Source organism: Octopus sinensis, linkage group LG11, assembly GCF_006345805.1.
Source record: "Octopus sinensis linkage group LG11, ASM634580v1, whole genome shotgun sequence".
NCBI classification, from domain to species: Eukaryota; Metazoa; Mollusca; class Cephalopoda; order Octopoda; family Octopodidae; genus Octopus; species Octopus sinensis.
In genome coordinates, this window is record NC_043007.1 from 28,782,692 (window position 1) to 28,801,170 (window position 18,479).

An 18,479-nucleotide genomic window follows, 5' to 3' on the forward strand; every position below is an offset into this window, starting at 1 on the left:
TGCCTCACTCTCTAACGACCTCCACCACTGTTTCCCTGCCTCACTCTCTAACAACCCTCCACCACTGTTTCCCTGCCTCACTCTCTAACGACCTCCACCACTGTTCCCTGCCTCACTCTCTAACGACCTCCACCACTGTTTCCCTGCCTCACTCTCTAACGTCTAACGACCTCCACCACTGTTTCCCTGCCTCACCCTCACCCCCTAACGACCTCCACCACTGTTTCCCTGCCTCACTCTCTAACAACCTCCACCACTGTTTCCCTGCCTCACTCTCTAACGACCTCCACCACTGTTTCCCTGCCTCACTCCCTAACAACCTCCACCACTGTTTCCCTGCCTCACTCTCTAACGACCTCCACCACTGTTTCCCTGCCTCACTCCCTAACAACCTCCACCACTGTTTCCCTGCCTCACTCTCTAACAACCTCCACCACTGTTTCCCTGCCTCACTCTCTAACGACCTCCACCACTGTTTCCCTGCCTCACTCTCTAACGACCTCCACCACTGTTTCCCTGCCTCACTCTCTAACGACCTCCACCACTGTTTCCCTGCCTCACTCTCTAACGACCTCCACCACTGTTTCCCTGCCTCACTCTCTAACAACCTCCACCACTGTTTCCCTGCCTCACTCTCTAACAACCTCCACCACTGTTTCCCTGCCTCACTCTCTAACAACCTCCACCACTGTTTCCCTGCCTCACTCTCTAACGACCACCTCCACCACTGTTTCCCCTGCCTCACTCTCTAACGACCTCCACCACTGTTTCCCTGCCTCACTCTCTAACAACCTCCACCACTGTTTCCCTCCTCCCTGCCTCACTCTCTAACGACCTCCACCACTGTTTCCCTGCCTCACTCTCTAACAACCTCCACCACTGTTTCCCTGCCTCACTCTCTAACAACCTCCACCACTGTTTCCCTGCCTCACTCTCTCTAACAACCTCCACCACTGTTTCCCTGCCTCACTCTCTAACGACCACCTCCCCACTGTTTCCCTGCCTCACTCTCTAACAACCTCCACCACTGTTTCCCTGCCTCACTCTCTAACGACCTCCACCACTGTTTCCCTGCCTCACTCTCTAACAACCTCCACCACTGTTTCCCTGCCTCACTCTCTAACGACCTCCACCACTGATTCCCTGCCTCACTCTCTAACGACCTCCACCACTGTTTCCCTGCCTCACTCTCTAACGACCTCCACCACTGTTTCCCTGCCTCACTCTCTAACGACCTCCACCACTGTTTCCCTGCCTCACTCTCTAACGACCTCCACCACTGTTTCCCTGCCTCACTCTCTAACAACCTCCACCACTGTTTCCCTGCCTCACTCTCTAACAACCTCCACCACTGTTTCCCTGCCTCACTCTCTAACAACCTCCACCACTGTTTCCCTGCCTCACTCTCTAACGACCTCCACCACTGTTTCCCTGCCTCACTCTCTAACGACCTCCACCACTGTTTCCCTGCCTCACTCCCTAACAACCTCCACCACTGTTTCCCTGCCTCACTCTCTAACGACCTCCACCACTGTTTCCCTGCCTAGCATCAACACCCAAACCAATACAACTGCTGCAATTCCCAAACTAACAACAACAACAGCAGCAGCTACAGTAGTAGGAAGAAAATAAGCAACTCTGTGTGAAATGAAAGGCATTATGGACATGAGATAATAATGGAGCCCTAGCGTGTATTTTAAGGCTTGAATGTGTTTGATCTTTGGTCAATGAATATTGACTTGAGACTAAATAGTCTTGACTACAATTAAGAAGGACCCTGTGGCCATTGCCAACACCATCAACAATACTCTTTACCCTCACACCAACTTTTGAATAACTATTTAACAACAACAACAACAACAAGGACAATGCAGCGTAACTGCCAATGGTCGTAGCTTCGTCTGTCAACAATTTGTGTGGGTTTTTTTATGGCTTAAGAGGTGCAAGGAGTGAAGTGCCTTTGAACCTGGGAACCTTCAACCAACAAAATTATGAAGAACTCATTTTCAAAGATGCTTAAACATGGCTTATATTAAAAAAACAAACAAAACAAAACAAGAACTCTCTGCTATGCAATACATCTTACCATACGCTGTATGAAAATAACTTGTAGGTTGTGATTTGGCTGCTATTTCTTGTGGTTCAATCAAGAGCTATGGACTTAGTAAAACACTTACTTCTTTTCTTCTTTGTTAGTTGTTTGTCTTGCATTGTTTCTACCAAACAGAGTCTCACGGAATCACTTTTGGACATCTTTTCAGTTACTTTCACCCAGTTATTACATTGAAATATAGATCTGACGGCCAGCAAACAGAAAAAAATATTGAATGTTAAACAAGTTTAGAAATTCTCTTTGTTCTTCATAAACGAAGTGTTTAAACCTTCCACATAAAGTTTAGTGAGATTTCTATATTAGACTGAATTCATTTCATCACACATATATACATGTGTATATATACACAATCTATGTATGCAGGGGCAACAGATGAGGTTGAGAGGACCTCAATATAGAAGACACTTAGCAGCACCGATCAAAGGATTTGCACTCTGATATTTTTACCAAGGACCAAGTCATCAAGGTAAAGAGTGGCCATAGGGGTGTCCAAGGGAGCAGATAAGGAGACAAATGATTCAAATAAACATAAAAAACCTTGGGTTTTAAAGTACAAAATCCATGTCCATGTAAAAGGAGAAGGCAGGCTTAAAGTTTTCAGATGATCAATGATCAAGTATAAACGTTATATGTTTAAATAAAGCACATCTTTATGCAGCTATTTTCATCCCCATGCATCACATGACCCCACCAGCACAGACTCCCCTCTTGCACACCACATCTGATGCTTCTTGTATCTAATGCATCTCTTAAAACTTTCACACTTTGTCATACATGTACACCGACCCTGTAAATCTAATGGAACATGCTGGCTTCATTCCTTTCAAACCTCCACATGTCCTCTGCATCCTCAGTCCACATTTCACTATCAGGTAGCAATCGGCCTTTCACTCTGAGCGAGAGGCCCTTGGTTACCAACAAAGGCAGAAGCTCTCTGAACGTTACTCAGCCTGTTCTTATTCTAGCAACTATGCTTTCAGAACATCTTTCTCCACTGCTAAGTCGGTCACCCGGGTAATGGAAACTATCTGCTTTGTCTAAGGATTCCCCTGGACCTTTGAGCAAATCCATTCCCTGTGGGTTCTTCCTTCCTATTTTCCACATCTTCCACACACACAAACACTACTTTCTGTGTTCATTTCCTCTAATTCCACTCTGCATCTCATGTGACCACAGTTTGCACTGGGTACCCCATATGGAATTTCGACTGACACCTTTTCTGCATATCAAGCAGAGCTGTTTCCCCTCAAGGGATTTGTAAATTATCTGCTTTCCAGTTTAGTATTACTTTGGTCTTTGCTAAATTAACCTCTATGGTTTTTTGATTCCAGTTTTTGCTTTCACACCTGAAATTTTTTTCCTCAAATTTACCATAAATTCAGCCATAAGGAGAAAGCCATTAGCTTAGAGGAGCTCCCATGGGCAACTAGTTTTAAATTCCTCTGTTATAATCTGGAGGACGATGATAAACAAATAGGGGCCGAGAGGTGATCCTTGGTAAACCCTGATCTGCACTTCAACTTCATTGCTATACCCTTTGCTGACTTTCCCCTTACTAACACCTTTCCTCTACAGAGCTTGGACAGCTCTCAGCAGCTACTAATCTACTCTCAGCTTCCGTATCGACCATCGGATGAGCGAAGTGTCCTCTCAATGGCCTTCTCCAGTTTACTTTTCGTTAAATGCTTCTCTCCAGCAGTTGCACTTCTCCCTGATATAAAACCAAACTGCATCACAACTCGTTAACTCTCTAATTAGTTGGTCCCTTTCTATAACTTTCATGCCTTAGTTCAGCAGTTTGCTATAATGTTGCTACACCAGTCATTGTGGATGATCCCTTCTTGGACAATGCGATTAACTATAATGTTGCTGACTTGGCCAACTCCCGCTCTGCCATATATTCTAAGCATCTTGGCAGTAATTCCCAATAGACCAGGGAGCTTTCCTTAATTTCATATCCTTAATTACTTTATTTTATCTTACTACAGTCAACTCAGCTGGTCCCTCTCTTGAATCCACATTAGGAAGCCTCCTCTTCTTCCATGTATTTCACAGTAACACTTCCATGCCTCTTTCATTGCAAAATCCCCAAGTGCAAGGACGTCATCATCCATCTGAACACATTTCTTTCCTTCAACATCTCGATTTTTTTCCGACACACTGTCTTGCAATCCGGAGCACCTCATATCCCTGGCAAACATCTTCTTTTCTGTTTTTCCCCTGTTGCTTGGCTTCTCTTCTCGCTCCCTAGAATAGTTCTCTGCTACCCATACTCTTCCAAGTCTGTTTCTTTGCAGTTATGGCACTGTCTACTTCACTATTCTACCACCATGTCATCCTAGGTCTGGTTGAAACTTTGTACCTGCAACAAATTTGGTCTAGGGCCGCAGTAAGTTGTCCCATAGAAACTTCCAGTTATCCTCTGGGTTGTGTCTCTAAATCTCAGACTTTCCAAGGGGTCCTCAATTTTCCAGATCTTCCTTTTCCACATTAATTTCCTCCTTGGAGTCCTTCTAGCCTGAAGTCTCAAGTCAATAATGGCTAACCTATGTTGAGAAGTACATTTTCTACCTGGGAGCAACTATCTGACCATCCCATTACCTGGCAAGAATGTAGCTAATCCAGCTTGTGTGGCCATCATATTGATAAGTAAAAAAAGGTGACCAGTTGGTTTCCTGAAGTTAGTGTTGCAGATCATTTGGTCATTTTGGGAACAAACTCTATGGAACCAGCAGCACACCATGGAAACCATCCGAATGCCACACAACATTTCCATTGAAGTTGCCAAACATGAAGATAAGCTTGCTGCCATTTGTAATTGGGACAGTTGACAAAAAAGGCTTTTGTAAAGTTGATCATTTTGTTTGTCTGCCTCTTTCAGTTGAGGAGCAGAAGCAGACGTAACAGTTGCTGTTCTCCTTTACAAAACTAGTCTAAGCATCCCATTGCACATTCTGGCGATCTTCATCCCTTTATCCACCCATCTATCAGCTAAAAGTAGCCCCACATCAGCTGTCCAATCACCATTGCCTTCCCAGAAGATTTTATACCTATGTTCTTTGCCTGTGAGGAACTTGGCTGAGGCTGCCTTCCAACTCACTTCTTGAAGACAAGGCACATTTACACACCTTCTGGCTTCTATTAATCTCACCAGATGTCTGTAAAGGTCTGCATGGAACAACATGGAAAGCAGACGTTAAACGATGACAACGACAATGATGATAATGATGATGTTTGTTAGTGGGCATATCAAGTCAGTTTGTTCTCAAATTTAATTTACCATTATGCAATCGTTCCACTCTTGTTGCCTTGACCAGAAAAATGTGAGATAAACGACTTCTGTTTATACAAAGATAAATAATAACTGATGAATTGATTATCTGACTGGTGAGTATCCTTCATTTACATTTCTGATTTGGGAGGTGTTAGCTGTGCCTTTTATGTTTTACAATATAAAAAGGCATAGCTAACACCCTTTGCATTTTCAAGGCAGGGACAGGGTAGTGACGAAGGGGGAAGAAACAAAGAATAATGATCTGGTTCACATTAAAGAAGCAGCAGTAGACAAGAATCCATTCGAAATTACATTGAAGATGATGCAAGAGGCTGGTTTTGAGAGAAATGCAAGTTGTGAAAGCTAAATATTGTTCCATCTTTAATGGAATTCAAATTAATTGAAGAACAAAAAATAAAACAAAATCAGTATTTGACATTAATTAATGAAGTGTTGTGTAGAATATTGAAACAATACTGTGTACATGTTGGCTGTCACTTCATCAATCACTGTAATTTGATCACACAACCAGAAGTTAGCATTAGAAGATCTATGTGATGATGATGATGATGATGATGACGACATCCCAGTATGGAATACAGCTCCTAAGTAGCAGTTCTTTATCTCACCAACAGGTGGACAAGTGAAAGTAAATCCATCAGTCTTCCCTCTGAAATAACAACAACAACAACAATAATAACAGCAATAATAATAATAATAATGGTTTCAAATTGTGGCCAGCAATTTCAGGGAAGGGATAAATTGCTTATCCTCCCTCCAGATGAAAGCAAAGTTACCTTGCTGGAATTTGAACTCAGAACATAAAGGACAGATGGAATGCAGACGAGCCTTTTGCCCGGAACGTTTGACAGCCTCAATAATAATAATAATAATAATAATAATAATAATAATAATAACAAACCTTTCTACTAAAGGTACAAGCTTTAAATTTGTGGGGAGGGGACTGGTCAATGACATCGACCCAGTGTCTCACTGGTACTTGAGTTACCGACCCCCAAAAGATGAAAAGCAAAGCCAACGTTGGCAGGATTTGAACTCAGAATGTAAAATAGGAAGAAATACTGCCAAGCAGTTTTCCTGATGCAGTAACGATTCTTCCAGCTCACCACCTTAGCAATAATAATAATAATAATAATAATCTTTTCTACTAAAGGCACAAGGCCTGAAATTTGGGATAGGTGTGTAGTTGATGACATTGACCCCTGAAGGATGCAAGGCAAAGCTGACCTTGGCAGAATTTGAACTCAGAATGTAAAAGATGAAATGCCGCTAAGCATTTTTCCCAGTGTGCTAACAATTCTGCCAGCTCGCCACCTTAATAATAATAATAATGATAATAATAATAATAATAACAATAATCCTTTCTACTAAAGGCAGAAGGCTTGAAATTTTGAGGAAGGGGACTAGTCAGTTACATTGACCCCAGTGTTTTCACTATTACTTAATTTATTGACCCCCAAAAGGATGAAAGGCAAAGTCAACCTTGGCAGAATTTGAATTCCTCAGAATGTAAAGATGAATGAAATGCCATGAAGCATTTTACCTGGTCTGCTAATGATTCAGCCAGCTCGTTACCTCTTCCTCCTCCTCCTCCTCAACAGCAACAAAACCAAATATATGGCACCCTAGGCATAACACCAAAGCGAACTTCCAACCTGTTGTCTCTTGAGGTCTCTGGGTGAGACTTGGAGCCAACTTGTACAAATGCAAAGCAAAAGTCAAACACAAAATAATAATAATAATAATAATAATAATAATAATAACAAACCTTTCTACTAAAGGTACAAGCTTTAAATTTGTGGGGAGGGGACTGGTCAATGACATCGACCCAGTGTCTCACTGGTACTTGAGTTACCGACCCCCAAAAGATGAAAAGCAAAGCCAACGTTGGCAGGATTTGAACTCAGAATGTAAAATAGGAAGAAATACTGCCAAGCAGTTTTCCTGATGCAGTAACGATTCTTCCAGCTCACCACCTTAGCAATAATAATAATAATAATAATAATCTTTTCTACTAAAGGCACAAGGCCTGAAATTTGGGATAGGTGTGTAGTTGATGACATTGACCCCTGAAGGATGCAAGGCAAAGCTGACCTTGGCAGAATTTGAACTCAGAATGTAAAAGATGAAATGCCGCTAAGCATTTTTCCCAGTGTGCTAACAATTCTGCCAGCTCGCCACCTTAATAATAATAATAATGATAATAATAATAATAATAACAATAATCCTTTCTACTAAAGGCAGAAGGCTTGAAATTTTGAGGAAGGGGACTAGTCAGTTACATTGACCCCAGTGTTTTCACTATTACTTAATTTATTGACCCCCAAAAGGATGAAAGGCAAAGTCAACCTTGGCAGAATTTGAATTCCTCAGAATGTAAAGATGAATGAAATGCCATGAAGCATTTTACCTGGTCTGCTAATGATTCAGCCAGCTCGTTACCTCTTCCTCCTCCTCCTCCTCAACAGCAACAAAACCAAATATATGGCACCCTAGGCATAACACCAAAGCGAACTTCCAACCTGTTGTCTCTTGAGGTCTCTGGGTGAGACTTGGAGCCAACTTGTACAAATGCAAAGCAAAAGTCAAACACAAAATAATAATAATAATAATAATAATAATAAAAGAGAGAAATCGTTCTGCTGTATGTCAATAACAATTTGCATGATTTGTGGAAGATATTGATACTATTTTTGTAGGTCAAGCTACCACATAGAAGCTGGACTTAGTGGTTCAAATTCCAGTGGTTCAATGTCCAAAATACTTCCTGGAAATATCAACAACCAAAATATTTGTTGCAATGAAACTTTGATAAAATCTTACTTTTGGAAGAATTTTCCCTCAGAATTTTTGATTTTCTCAATGATGCAAGTTGTTTGTTTGTCTCCTTCTAAAATAAACCAAACATCATCCGAAATACTGGCATCTTTCTGGTCCGATGTTGTGATGATAATTCGGTAAACTGGAAGATAAAACAAGGAGACTTAAAGTACTGCATTTGTTGGCCTCAATATTTGACTGTTAATAAGAGGGAACGATTGCTTGGTTGATGTTAGCAATGGCATCCAGTCATAGAAACCATGTGAAAACAGACATGGAACCCAGGAAGCACTCCAGCTGGCTACCTCCTGCCAAACCGTCCAACCCATGCTAGCACGGAAAATGAACATTAAATGATATTTGTATGTATGTACATACACACTTACATACCTACATACAGTAATACCTCACTTTATGAAGACCCATTTTATGAGACCCCAGGTTTACAAGTTTTATTTTTTTAAGCACAAAATCCAAATTTTGAACAAAGTGCAGACATTTCTTCTACCATAACATACGTTTCTGCATGTTACCAAGAAATTTAAAGAGAGCAAAAAAAAAAAAAAGATTTTTCTAAGCAAACAACTCTAGACTTGTTTTTTAAAAAGAAATCTACTACAAGTCCATCTACAAAGGCTTGTGAATTGGTGATCGTACCTACAAATGATGGTGTGCACGGGTCTAGTGTGAGTGGAAGTGATTCAGAAAATGATTATAATAATAATAATAATAATAATATTTTTTTAATTATAAATGATCTTGACATTGCTGTTACTTTACATAAAATATTCAGTGCTACTTTGGTGTGTGATCTACAAGTGAGATTACTTTAGGTTACTTTTTAAACTATTTTGTATATACTTAGCATTGTAAATGTATTTTTCAAAATTTTTACTATTTTAATAAGAAAACCAAATAAAAATTAAAATAAGCATGTAGATCACCCACCAAAGTAAATTTGCTCACATAGATCAGATGGAAAGCAGCACTGACACAAAGTAAACTAAAAAGCAACTCAAAGTAATCTCCCTTTAAATTGTAGATCACACACCAAAGTGGCACCTTTCTTTTTCTTAAGAAATGATGTGAATTTAGTGTGGGTTTCTTGTAAAAATGCAACTGTCTTCATCTCTTTGCTGATCACATTGTAAAAAATCTCTAGATAGCATCTTATGGTTTTTTAGAAATTGAACAGTGAACTAAAAAGTAACCTAAAGAAATCTTCCTTGTAGACCACATGCCAAAGTAGCACCAAATATTCTTTACATCCTATTGTTGTTTCATTGCCATTTATTTACAAGTATCATAAATTTTATAGGTAAAATATTTGTACAGTTTATAACATGGTTTCTGGGAACAAGTTAACTTATATATCGAGGCATTACTGTGTGTGTATATATATATAAGTCAGACGATATAGTGTATATTTAAACACATAGAGAATCCACTTATAGGAATTCTACGCGCTAGAAAGAACAGCCAAGTTCTATGACCACAAAAAATTCAGGATAAAATTCGACAGGAATAAATTTGGAAATGAAAAACATTTACCATCTAGTTTCCTGGACCAATTGGTTTCTAATCTTCTTTTAGCGAGTCAAGGAGAACTCACAAGGTTTGATTTTCTTCAGCAGGTCCAACCCAGTGTTATACATATCCACACGAGACAAACAAGGCCAACTTATTAACCTACTTTAGTCTTTTTGACTAAAATTTTTTATGTGTTAGACCACTGGAAATGTAAATTTTAATTGAATGTTTTTAATTTTAATCAAATTCCATTTCCCTTTGATATGGTTAAATACTGTAAGTTTTTGGATAATTTTCGGTTAATAAGTTGGCAGTTTTTTATTGTAGCCAACAAAGGACTGTGTCTGCGCAGTAAATTTGAAAAGTTAGTTCGTATAAACACAAGACAGGTAGCCTTGTTTGTCTCGTGTGGATATGTTTAACACTGGGTTGGACCTGCTGAAGAAAATCAAACCTTGTGAGTTCTCCATGACTCGCTAAAAGGTGATTAGAAACCAATTGCTCCAGGAAACTAGATAGTAAATGATTTTCATTTCCAAATTTATTCCTGTCGAATTTTATCCTGAATTTTTTGTGGTCATAGAACTTAGCTGTTCTTTCTAGCGTGTAGAATTCCAATAAGTGGATTCTCTGTGTTTAAATATACACTATATTGTATGACTAATATATAGTCTTTTTGACTAAAGTTTTTTTACGCATTAGACCACTGGAAATGTAAATTTTAATTTAATGTTTTTTATTTAATTAAATTCCATTTATTTTAATTAAATTCCATTTCCCTTTGATATGATTATATATATATATATGTATATATATATATATATATCTGTGTGTGTGTGTGTGTGTGTGTGTGTGTGTGTGTGTGTGTGTGTGTGTGTGTACGTGTACATATACATACTTAAATTCATTTGTGTACACACGCACGTGCTTTTACAGCGAGTTGAAATCCCTTCCTCTCACTGACCACATAACTTCCGTTTTTCCATTTGGATAAACAGAGTCCCTTATACAAGATCTGGCTACAATATTATCTTCTGCTCATTTTCTAAAATGTTCAACTGACATTGTCTATCGCGTTCCTCGCACCCTGTTGAACATGTTCTCCATACAGAACAGAAAAACGAATCTTTACAAACCTTAAATACAGATACGCTTTTGAAATATTCACCAATGCTAACTTTTTATACTCGTTTATTCTCATTGTTTAACCCCTAACTTGAGCCTGAGAAGGTTTATGATCAAAGGCGTTCTAGCTATGACCACCTCATCTATTTTTGCCAGAGATAGTATATCACAAACTCCATTATATAGTGGGACATTTTTCAAGATGGTAGAGTATTATTTAAAGATTTGACTGCTATTTCCAGCAAGGCTGGAGATCATGTCTACAATGTCATTTGATATTGTAATGCCCAACAAAAAGTGGACGATGGCCAGAGTGGTGACCAGAGTGGTGGCCAGAGTGGTGACCAGAGTGGTGGCCAGAGTGGTGGCCAGAGTGGTGACCTGAACTAGTCACAGAGTCCAAAGTAGCTCAGTTTATGTTTTGGTTTTGTCTGAGGTTGAACCGTTACCATTGTTAGTGGTTCTTAAACCAGAAAAGTGGCCTGAATGTTAATGACCGACTGAACACCATGAAAGAAACCTGGGGACCAGATGGGGTTATTAAACCAAGATGATAGATTAAGTCCACCACCCTTGGACAGGAACAGTCTTTCTAATGACCTTCCACACCTTGGTTCTACTGAAGCTATGTTAGAAGACACTTATCCAAGCTGCCGTGCACTGGGATTGAACCCAAATCCACCAAGCTGTGAAGCAATCTTCTTAATCAAGTGACCTGCATCAATAATTTACTTCAGGGTGAGATTGAACCAAGAACCATAAAGTTATCTCTGGCAAACAGCTTCTTGTTAGCGATGAATTCACTTGTTTCTTGAGAAAGTATTCTAGTATTCATATTTCTTTATTACCCACAAGGGGCTAAACATAGAGGGGACAAACAAGGACAGACAAATGGATTAAGTCGATTACATCGACCCCAGTGTGTAACTGGTGCTTATTTAATTGACCCCAAAAGGATGAAAGGCAAAGTCGACCTCGGCGGAATTTGAACTCAAAACATAGCGGCTGACGAAATACTGCTAAGCATTTCGCCCAGCGTGCTAACGATTCTGACAGCTCTCCAACTTTGTGTTCTAGTATTCAGCCCAGATAGGAGCCACCCAACTATCACTGGTGTTGTTTTATTGGTGTATCACTTAAAATAGAGTCTTTAAGGAGAAAACTCATCAGACTGCCTCCTCTCTCCATTCCTCAGTCTTCAAGAAGAGACAGCATCAGGTTTTTTCCCCCCATCCCTGTTGTGTCACTTTAATTACATTCTACACTTGTAGTCCTTTCTCCTTAGAACTCTCTCTGATTATGTTTTCCCTCCACACATCAAACACACCAGTCTAAAATCCTATTCAAATGCTATGGACACTGACTCTCTTCCATGGATTAAACAATAACCCCTAATTTTGATCCAGGTCATAAACTTAATGTCTGTCATAATGCTACATGGCCACATATTTTGGTGCCAGGCTCGAGTAAATTACAAACCTTGCCAACCCCAGTATTTCACTGATGTCATTTTGTCAACCCTTGAAGCCAGGTTATAAAGCTGTAATATGTCCATATTTATGTGTGTCTTTAATCAGGTCCAATTTCCCTTATTGTACAGTTGCTAAAACAATAACATGTATGAAGTATACATACCTTGTTTCTTTTGATAGCTATGGTTTGCTGTAGCATGGTCTGTATCATATCCAATAGGAATACACTTCTGTTGGAAATTGAGCAATTCTTGGTGTGTATACTTCCTGTAGCTCCTTGCTTCTCCAATGAAAATATACGATATTGCAGCACAGACATCAAAACAAGACATTTAATGCAGGGAATCGAGCGAGATACAACAGGAATTGAACCAGCGATGTGTGGCTAACAGCATCAGCAACGAATGACATTGTGGATGAAGAATTAGAGAGAAGTCAAGATAAACAGAACTGCTGTTCTTTTGCTGAAGCCCTTCATAATGCTAACCACTTTGTAGAGTGCATTGAGGGCTTTTTATGTGGCACCAACACCTGTGAGGTAAACAACTAACTTACTGGATAAGATCCTTTAAATGAAGAGATGGGGATGGGGGAACTCACTGAGGGTGGTCAATTGTGACTATCGGTTGAAAGGGAAGATGAAGGAAGTAGGATTGGGTCGGGGAGGAGGTGAGAGGTGGCAGCAAAGAGTGTGGGTGTGCAAGAGAGATGCACGGTGCAAGGAATAGGGGGTAAATAATGGGAGAAGGCTTCATTGACAAAATGATGTGGGGTACCAAGGAAAAGGAGAAGTGAAGGGGGAGTTTGGGTAGTAAGGGGTGATATTGAAAATGTATGAGACAAAGGAAGTGAGAAGGAGGAGGAGGAATGGAAGATGTGCAGTTCTGTTCTCAGAATGAAGAAAGCAAGGGAATGAATAGTGCCGTAGTTAGAAGAGTAATGATGGAGAGTGGGTAGGAAAGATGTGTGAGGAACAGATTGAATGGAGAAGCATGGGCGGAATGCTTTTAGGGCCTCATTTTTACTAATATATACTCAGAACCACACTAATAGCTTAGGAGTGAAATTTAGGATTTCCTGGTTTTCTGTGAATTGATTTTGATAAGACTTTTCCCAGCTGATTTGCACACCATGGCAACACCTTTGTTATGTTTCCATTACTTTGTGTAATGCCCTTTCCTTTTTTTATTTCAGATTCTGCAGTTTTGGGATGAACCACACTAATAGCATTTCTCTGCTCTAAGAACAATGGGACATGGAAAAGGCCCTTAACAATGAAGAAAAGTCTGTCATCATAAAGGAAAGTGCTAAAAGTGCCTCCCTTTTTGTCATTGCGGAGAAGTTAGATCATCATGTGGACACGGTTAGACGATTCCTGAAGGACCCTTTGCCGAGGAAGAAACAATCCGACTGTGGAACCTCCAAGACTTTGACAGCTAAAGATTTAAGGAATACTGGTTGCAAGTTACATGGGAGGCCTGGAAAAACAAGCAAGGCCATTGTCACCACCTCCGGACAACCTCATGTACTGAAAACCACCAGAAATTGCATCCTTGGGACCATGGCTTCTGTGCAAGAACCCCTGAAACTGCCTCCTTTAACACTTCATCACAGGAGTTTGAGGCTTCAATGGGCCCAAAAGTACAGAATGTTAGACATAAGTTGTATTCTGTTCACTGATGAAACCAGGGTGATCCTTGACAGACCTGATGGTTGGGAAAATGGTTGGGTCTATTTTGGAGATGAGTGTCACCAACATTTATGACGTCAACAACAGGGTGGAGGAGTCATGCTGTGGGCTGGTATCAATGGGGACAGACATGCTGGCCCAGTCAGGGTGAGCCTGAAGGGGTTAAAGTGACCACAGCTGCCTACTGCAATCTCCTGAAGGAGGTCTTGGATCCCTGGTTAGATGACATACCGCTGTCACTTCTAAGGAATCTCGTATTCATGCATGACAACACTCTCTCCCACTCTGCTAGGACCACCCAAACATTACTAGGGTCTTACAGCATACAAGGTAAAAGGTTGATGGTGTGGCTGCCAGCATCTCCAGATCTCAACCCTATCGAAAATCTTTGGTCCATCATTAAACAAGATGTTTATACTGATGGACACCAATTTACGTAGAAAGATGTCTTTTGGGCAACCATCAAAGCTGCAGCAGAGGCAGTCCAGCCTGCTGCTATTATTAAGAATTTGGCAGATTCCAAGACTAACAGGGATTTTGAAGTTATGAATCGAAATGGTGCTCATGTGGCTAAATAATTCACTGTGTCAATAAATGTTAAAATATTAAGGTTTTCTGTTAAATATATACTCAATGTATGCTTAATATGTATCCTTATCCTTCATTTTCTGAAGAAAAAAATGTCTGGATGGGCTATTTTTATTCAAAAGCTATTGGTGCAGTTCACCCAAAAACTGGAGAATCTGAAATAAACAGGAATAATGAAAGCATAACAATGGTGTTGCCATAGTGAGCAAACCAGCTGCAAAAAGTTTTATCAAAATCGATTCACAGAAAACTGAGAAATCCTAAATTTCACTCCTCAGCTATTAGTGTGGTTCTGGGTGTGTATTTATAGCCACATATGTATTTATCTCATTCTACACATAACTGTATACATGATTGAAATTATATACACTTCCGTCTAAATTGCTGGCTGTGTGCCAACATTTGAAGCCAATATCTCTCGACATGCAAACACTTACGTAACTTGTGTAAAAGTTGGTCTGTTGTGGAATCGTCTTTGTGGCTTCTGTGCTGAGTCTCTGCCGTTGATTCTTGAATGATTGATGTCTCAACAAGCAACAGCCTTTCTGTTAATTGGTCATCTTCATCCTCAGCCAACCATTGGTTGCATGGAAATACAAAAGTCTTGGAACTCTACAGCACAATAAAACCCAATGGATATAGCAAAGTACAATAAATATGTTTGATGAGAATATTACTACCCATGTGGAATAAAATAACTTTTACATCCATCCATCCATCAATGGTGACTCCAGCACTTGGGCTGTTTGAGCTTTACCTGAGGATAAATTTAAGGAAGAGAGTGTGCATTTGCAAGCTGATTTAATTTCTACCAATACTGGCTTCAAGTATGTAATTGCAGCCAATAACTCGGGCTCCTTCTATTGAGCCTGGTCGCAGTTCATTTATTTTTGTTTAGTGTCTGGTAGTGTCTTAGAAGTGTCCTGTGTCAAAAAATATCATGTGTAGCAGATGTTCTCTCGACATCGTTCACACATGCCTGACATGGGCTCAGAAGTTACAGCCTGAGTTGTATTCTATAATCGTAAAAATTAAAAGTAACTCAAATTCAATAAATTTCTATAGGGATTAGGATTTAAATTCCAATCTTTGAAAAGTTCTCCGTTCTACAATATTCTTAAAGGAACAAAAAATTATGCAGCAACTCAGACTAATTCAAACAAGCCTAATAGATGTAAAAAACTAACTGGCATCTCTTGTCAAGAGTACAAGCGACAATCAGATTGCTGATGGCTGTTGTGCATTGCACTGTCATTCTGTGTGCAGGGTTGCTTTATTTTAACCCTTAACTTAGAAAGGGAGAAAGACATAGTGCTAGATATAAAAAAAAATAAGCCATTTGGGGCTAGAAATAAAGATGTGAAATTCTTCAAGAAGGCATTTTATCTTATGCAAAATCTGTGATGAGTCCGAGTTCACGACCTGTCCCTCTTTCATTGTTTTTGCAAGTATTATTATCACCATCAAGCCTTATTATTGTGTCCCCCATATATTATCGTTATCCTTCGTCTCAAATGCTAGCTGAAGCATATAAACTTTCGCTCACAAAAACTTATTCACACGACCGCAAAAAAAAAACATCTCGTCTCAAATCTGGTCTTTCTGTCGTTTAATTCTCTAACCCATCTTTCCCAACTTACACTCATAGAAAATTATGCACACGACCGCAAACCTTTCCATCTCAAATCTTGCCTTTCTTACTGCCGCCTAAATCATCGTCTTCTCCCAGTGCGCAATGTCGTTTTTGCCCCTCTGTTATCACCATGTCTCTCTGCCTCCCTCTCTTCTTCTCTTTCTCTGCGGTTTCTTTGCGTTTTCTCCTCTGTTATCGCTGTCTCTCTCTCTCTTTATTATATATATTTCACTTTCACTCGCTGCCACAGGCTTCTACCCACACCTCGCTCCCCCTCCCCTATAAACCTACGCACATCGCTGTTCTCTCTCTCTCTATATATATATATATTCACTTTCACTCGCTGCCACAGGCTTCTAACCCACACCTCCGCTCCCCCCTCCCCTATAAAACCCTACGCACGAGGCTTGACCGCCCCTATTATTGCTTTCCTCCTGGCTATAACACACGAACTACGAACTGCAGGATGATGAATAATATCAGCTAAGTCATATTTAAGTTCACGACCTGTCCCTCTTTCATTGTTTTTGCAAGTATTATTATCACCATCAAGCCTTATTATTGTGTCCCCCATATATTATCGTTATCCTTCGTCTCAAATGCTAGCTGAAGCATATAAACTTTCGCTCACAAAAACTTATTCACACGACCGCAAAAAAAAAACATCTCGTCTCAAATCTGGTCTTTCTGTCGCTTAATTCTCTAACCCATCTTTCCCAACTTACACTCATAGAAAATTATGCACACGACCGCAAACCTTTCCATCTCAAATCTTGCCTTTCTTACTGCCGCCTAAATCTCGTCTTCTCCCAGTGCGCAGTGCGCCCGCCCGCCCCCACCACCAGTACCGGAAGTCCTTATCTCACCACCAGTACCGGAAGTCCTTATCTCACCTTGCCTTCCTTTGCTTTTCTTCCATGAACACCTAAAGGCCTTAAACCAATACCACCCCTTCTATATATGGTGGTGACCATACGGCGCAAAAACATGTTAGTGCAGTGTAACAGGTTGAACTTAAGTTCATTGCTTTGCTTATGAATTCTGCCAAATGCGAGTTTTCTTCTTCTTTTCAGGTACATGACGGCACTGCTCCCCGTCCCTGGGCCTCTCGGGTCAATTCCTTCCACCCCCTCAGGGTGGGCACCCTCAACGCTGGCACACTGAAAGGTAGGTCTGGCGAGATAGTCGAGATGCTTGAACGGAGACGTGTGACGTATGTTGTATGCAAGAAATAAGGTGGAGAGGAGGATCTGCTAGGTTCCTCACAGGCAAGGAACACAGGTACAAGATTTTCTGGGCAGGGAACACTGACGGGGTTGGTGGCGTGGGTATACTTATCGCTGAGAAATGGATAGATAGAGTAATTGAGGTAATCAGAGTAAGTGACAGAATACTTAAGATTAGAATAGTGCTTCATCATAGATTAGCAACCATTATATCGGCCTATGCCCCTCAGCCAGGGCTACCCGATGGACAGAAAGACAGTTTCTATGACACCCTACTGCAGACCACCTCATTGACGAACGACAGGGACCTTCTCTTTGTGGCTGGTGATTTCAATGGGCATGTTGGACGACATGCTGGGGGCTTCCATGGCGTGCATGGAGGCTACGGTTATGGTTCCCGCAACGAGGAGGGAACCAGGCTGCTGGAGTTCTGCGATGCGAATAGTCTTATGATCTGCAACACTAACTTCAGGAAACCAACAAGCCACCTGGTCACCTACCGATCGGGCCGGCATGCTAGCCAAATCGACTACATCCTCGCCAGAAAAAGGGAAAGATGGCTGCTTATAAATGCCAAAACCTTCCCGGGCGAAGAATGCACCCCACAACATAGACTGGTAGTTAGTGACTTTAGGATCAGGACTAAGAGGGCGACTAGAAGACGACCAACATGGAGAAGAAAGGTCTGGAAGCTTAAAGACCCTGCGAATGGACAGAGATTTAGAGATATGTTACTTGAAGCCTTTGACGAAGTGGAAGGGGGTATAGCTACACATGGGGTAGAAGACAACTGGACGTTTCTGAGGGACAACCTGCTGAAAGCCGCTGACCAGATCTGTGGCTGGTGCAAAGTCCCCTTAAGACCCAAAAAACATGGTGGTGGAACAATATTGTTGATAGGGCTATTAGACAAAAGAAACAGGCTTGGAAGGCCTGGAAGAACGTGGTGGTAGCAGGGAAGTGTATCAGACTGCCAGAAGGGAAGCT

General features: G+C 40.8%; 1 protein-coding gene and 1 long non-coding RNA gene across 4 annotated transcripts in view; one reads left to right on the plus strand and one right to left on the minus strand.

The window, feature by feature from the left end:
- Positions 1-18,479, minus strand: part of LOC115217301 (lipoxygenase homology domain-containing protein 1-like) — a 308,929-nt gene that overhangs the window by 11,823 nt on the left and 278,627 nt on the right. For all 3 annotated transcript variants that reach the window (XM_036507273.1, XM_036507275.1, XM_036507276.1), the window contains 5 exons: positions 15,071-15,245; positions 12,519-12,635; positions 8,232-8,370; positions 5,872-6,057; positions 2,178-2,296 (listed from right to left, as the gene is read on the minus strand). In XM_036507273.1, coding sequence (XP_036363166.1) covers positions 2,178-2,296; positions 5,872-6,057; positions 8,232-8,370; positions 12,519-12,635; positions 15,071-15,245 — 736 coding nt within the window. The remainder of the gene's footprint in view (positions 1-2,177; positions 2,297-5,871; positions 6,058-8,231; positions 8,371-12,518; positions 12,636-15,070; positions 15,246-18,479) is intronic.
- On the plus strand, positions 12,627-14,483 carry LOC118765361. Its single transcript, XR_005001199.1, has 2 exons — positions 12,627-12,893; positions 13,550-14,483. It is a non-coding gene; the product is annotated as an uncharacterized LOC118765361 (long non-coding RNA).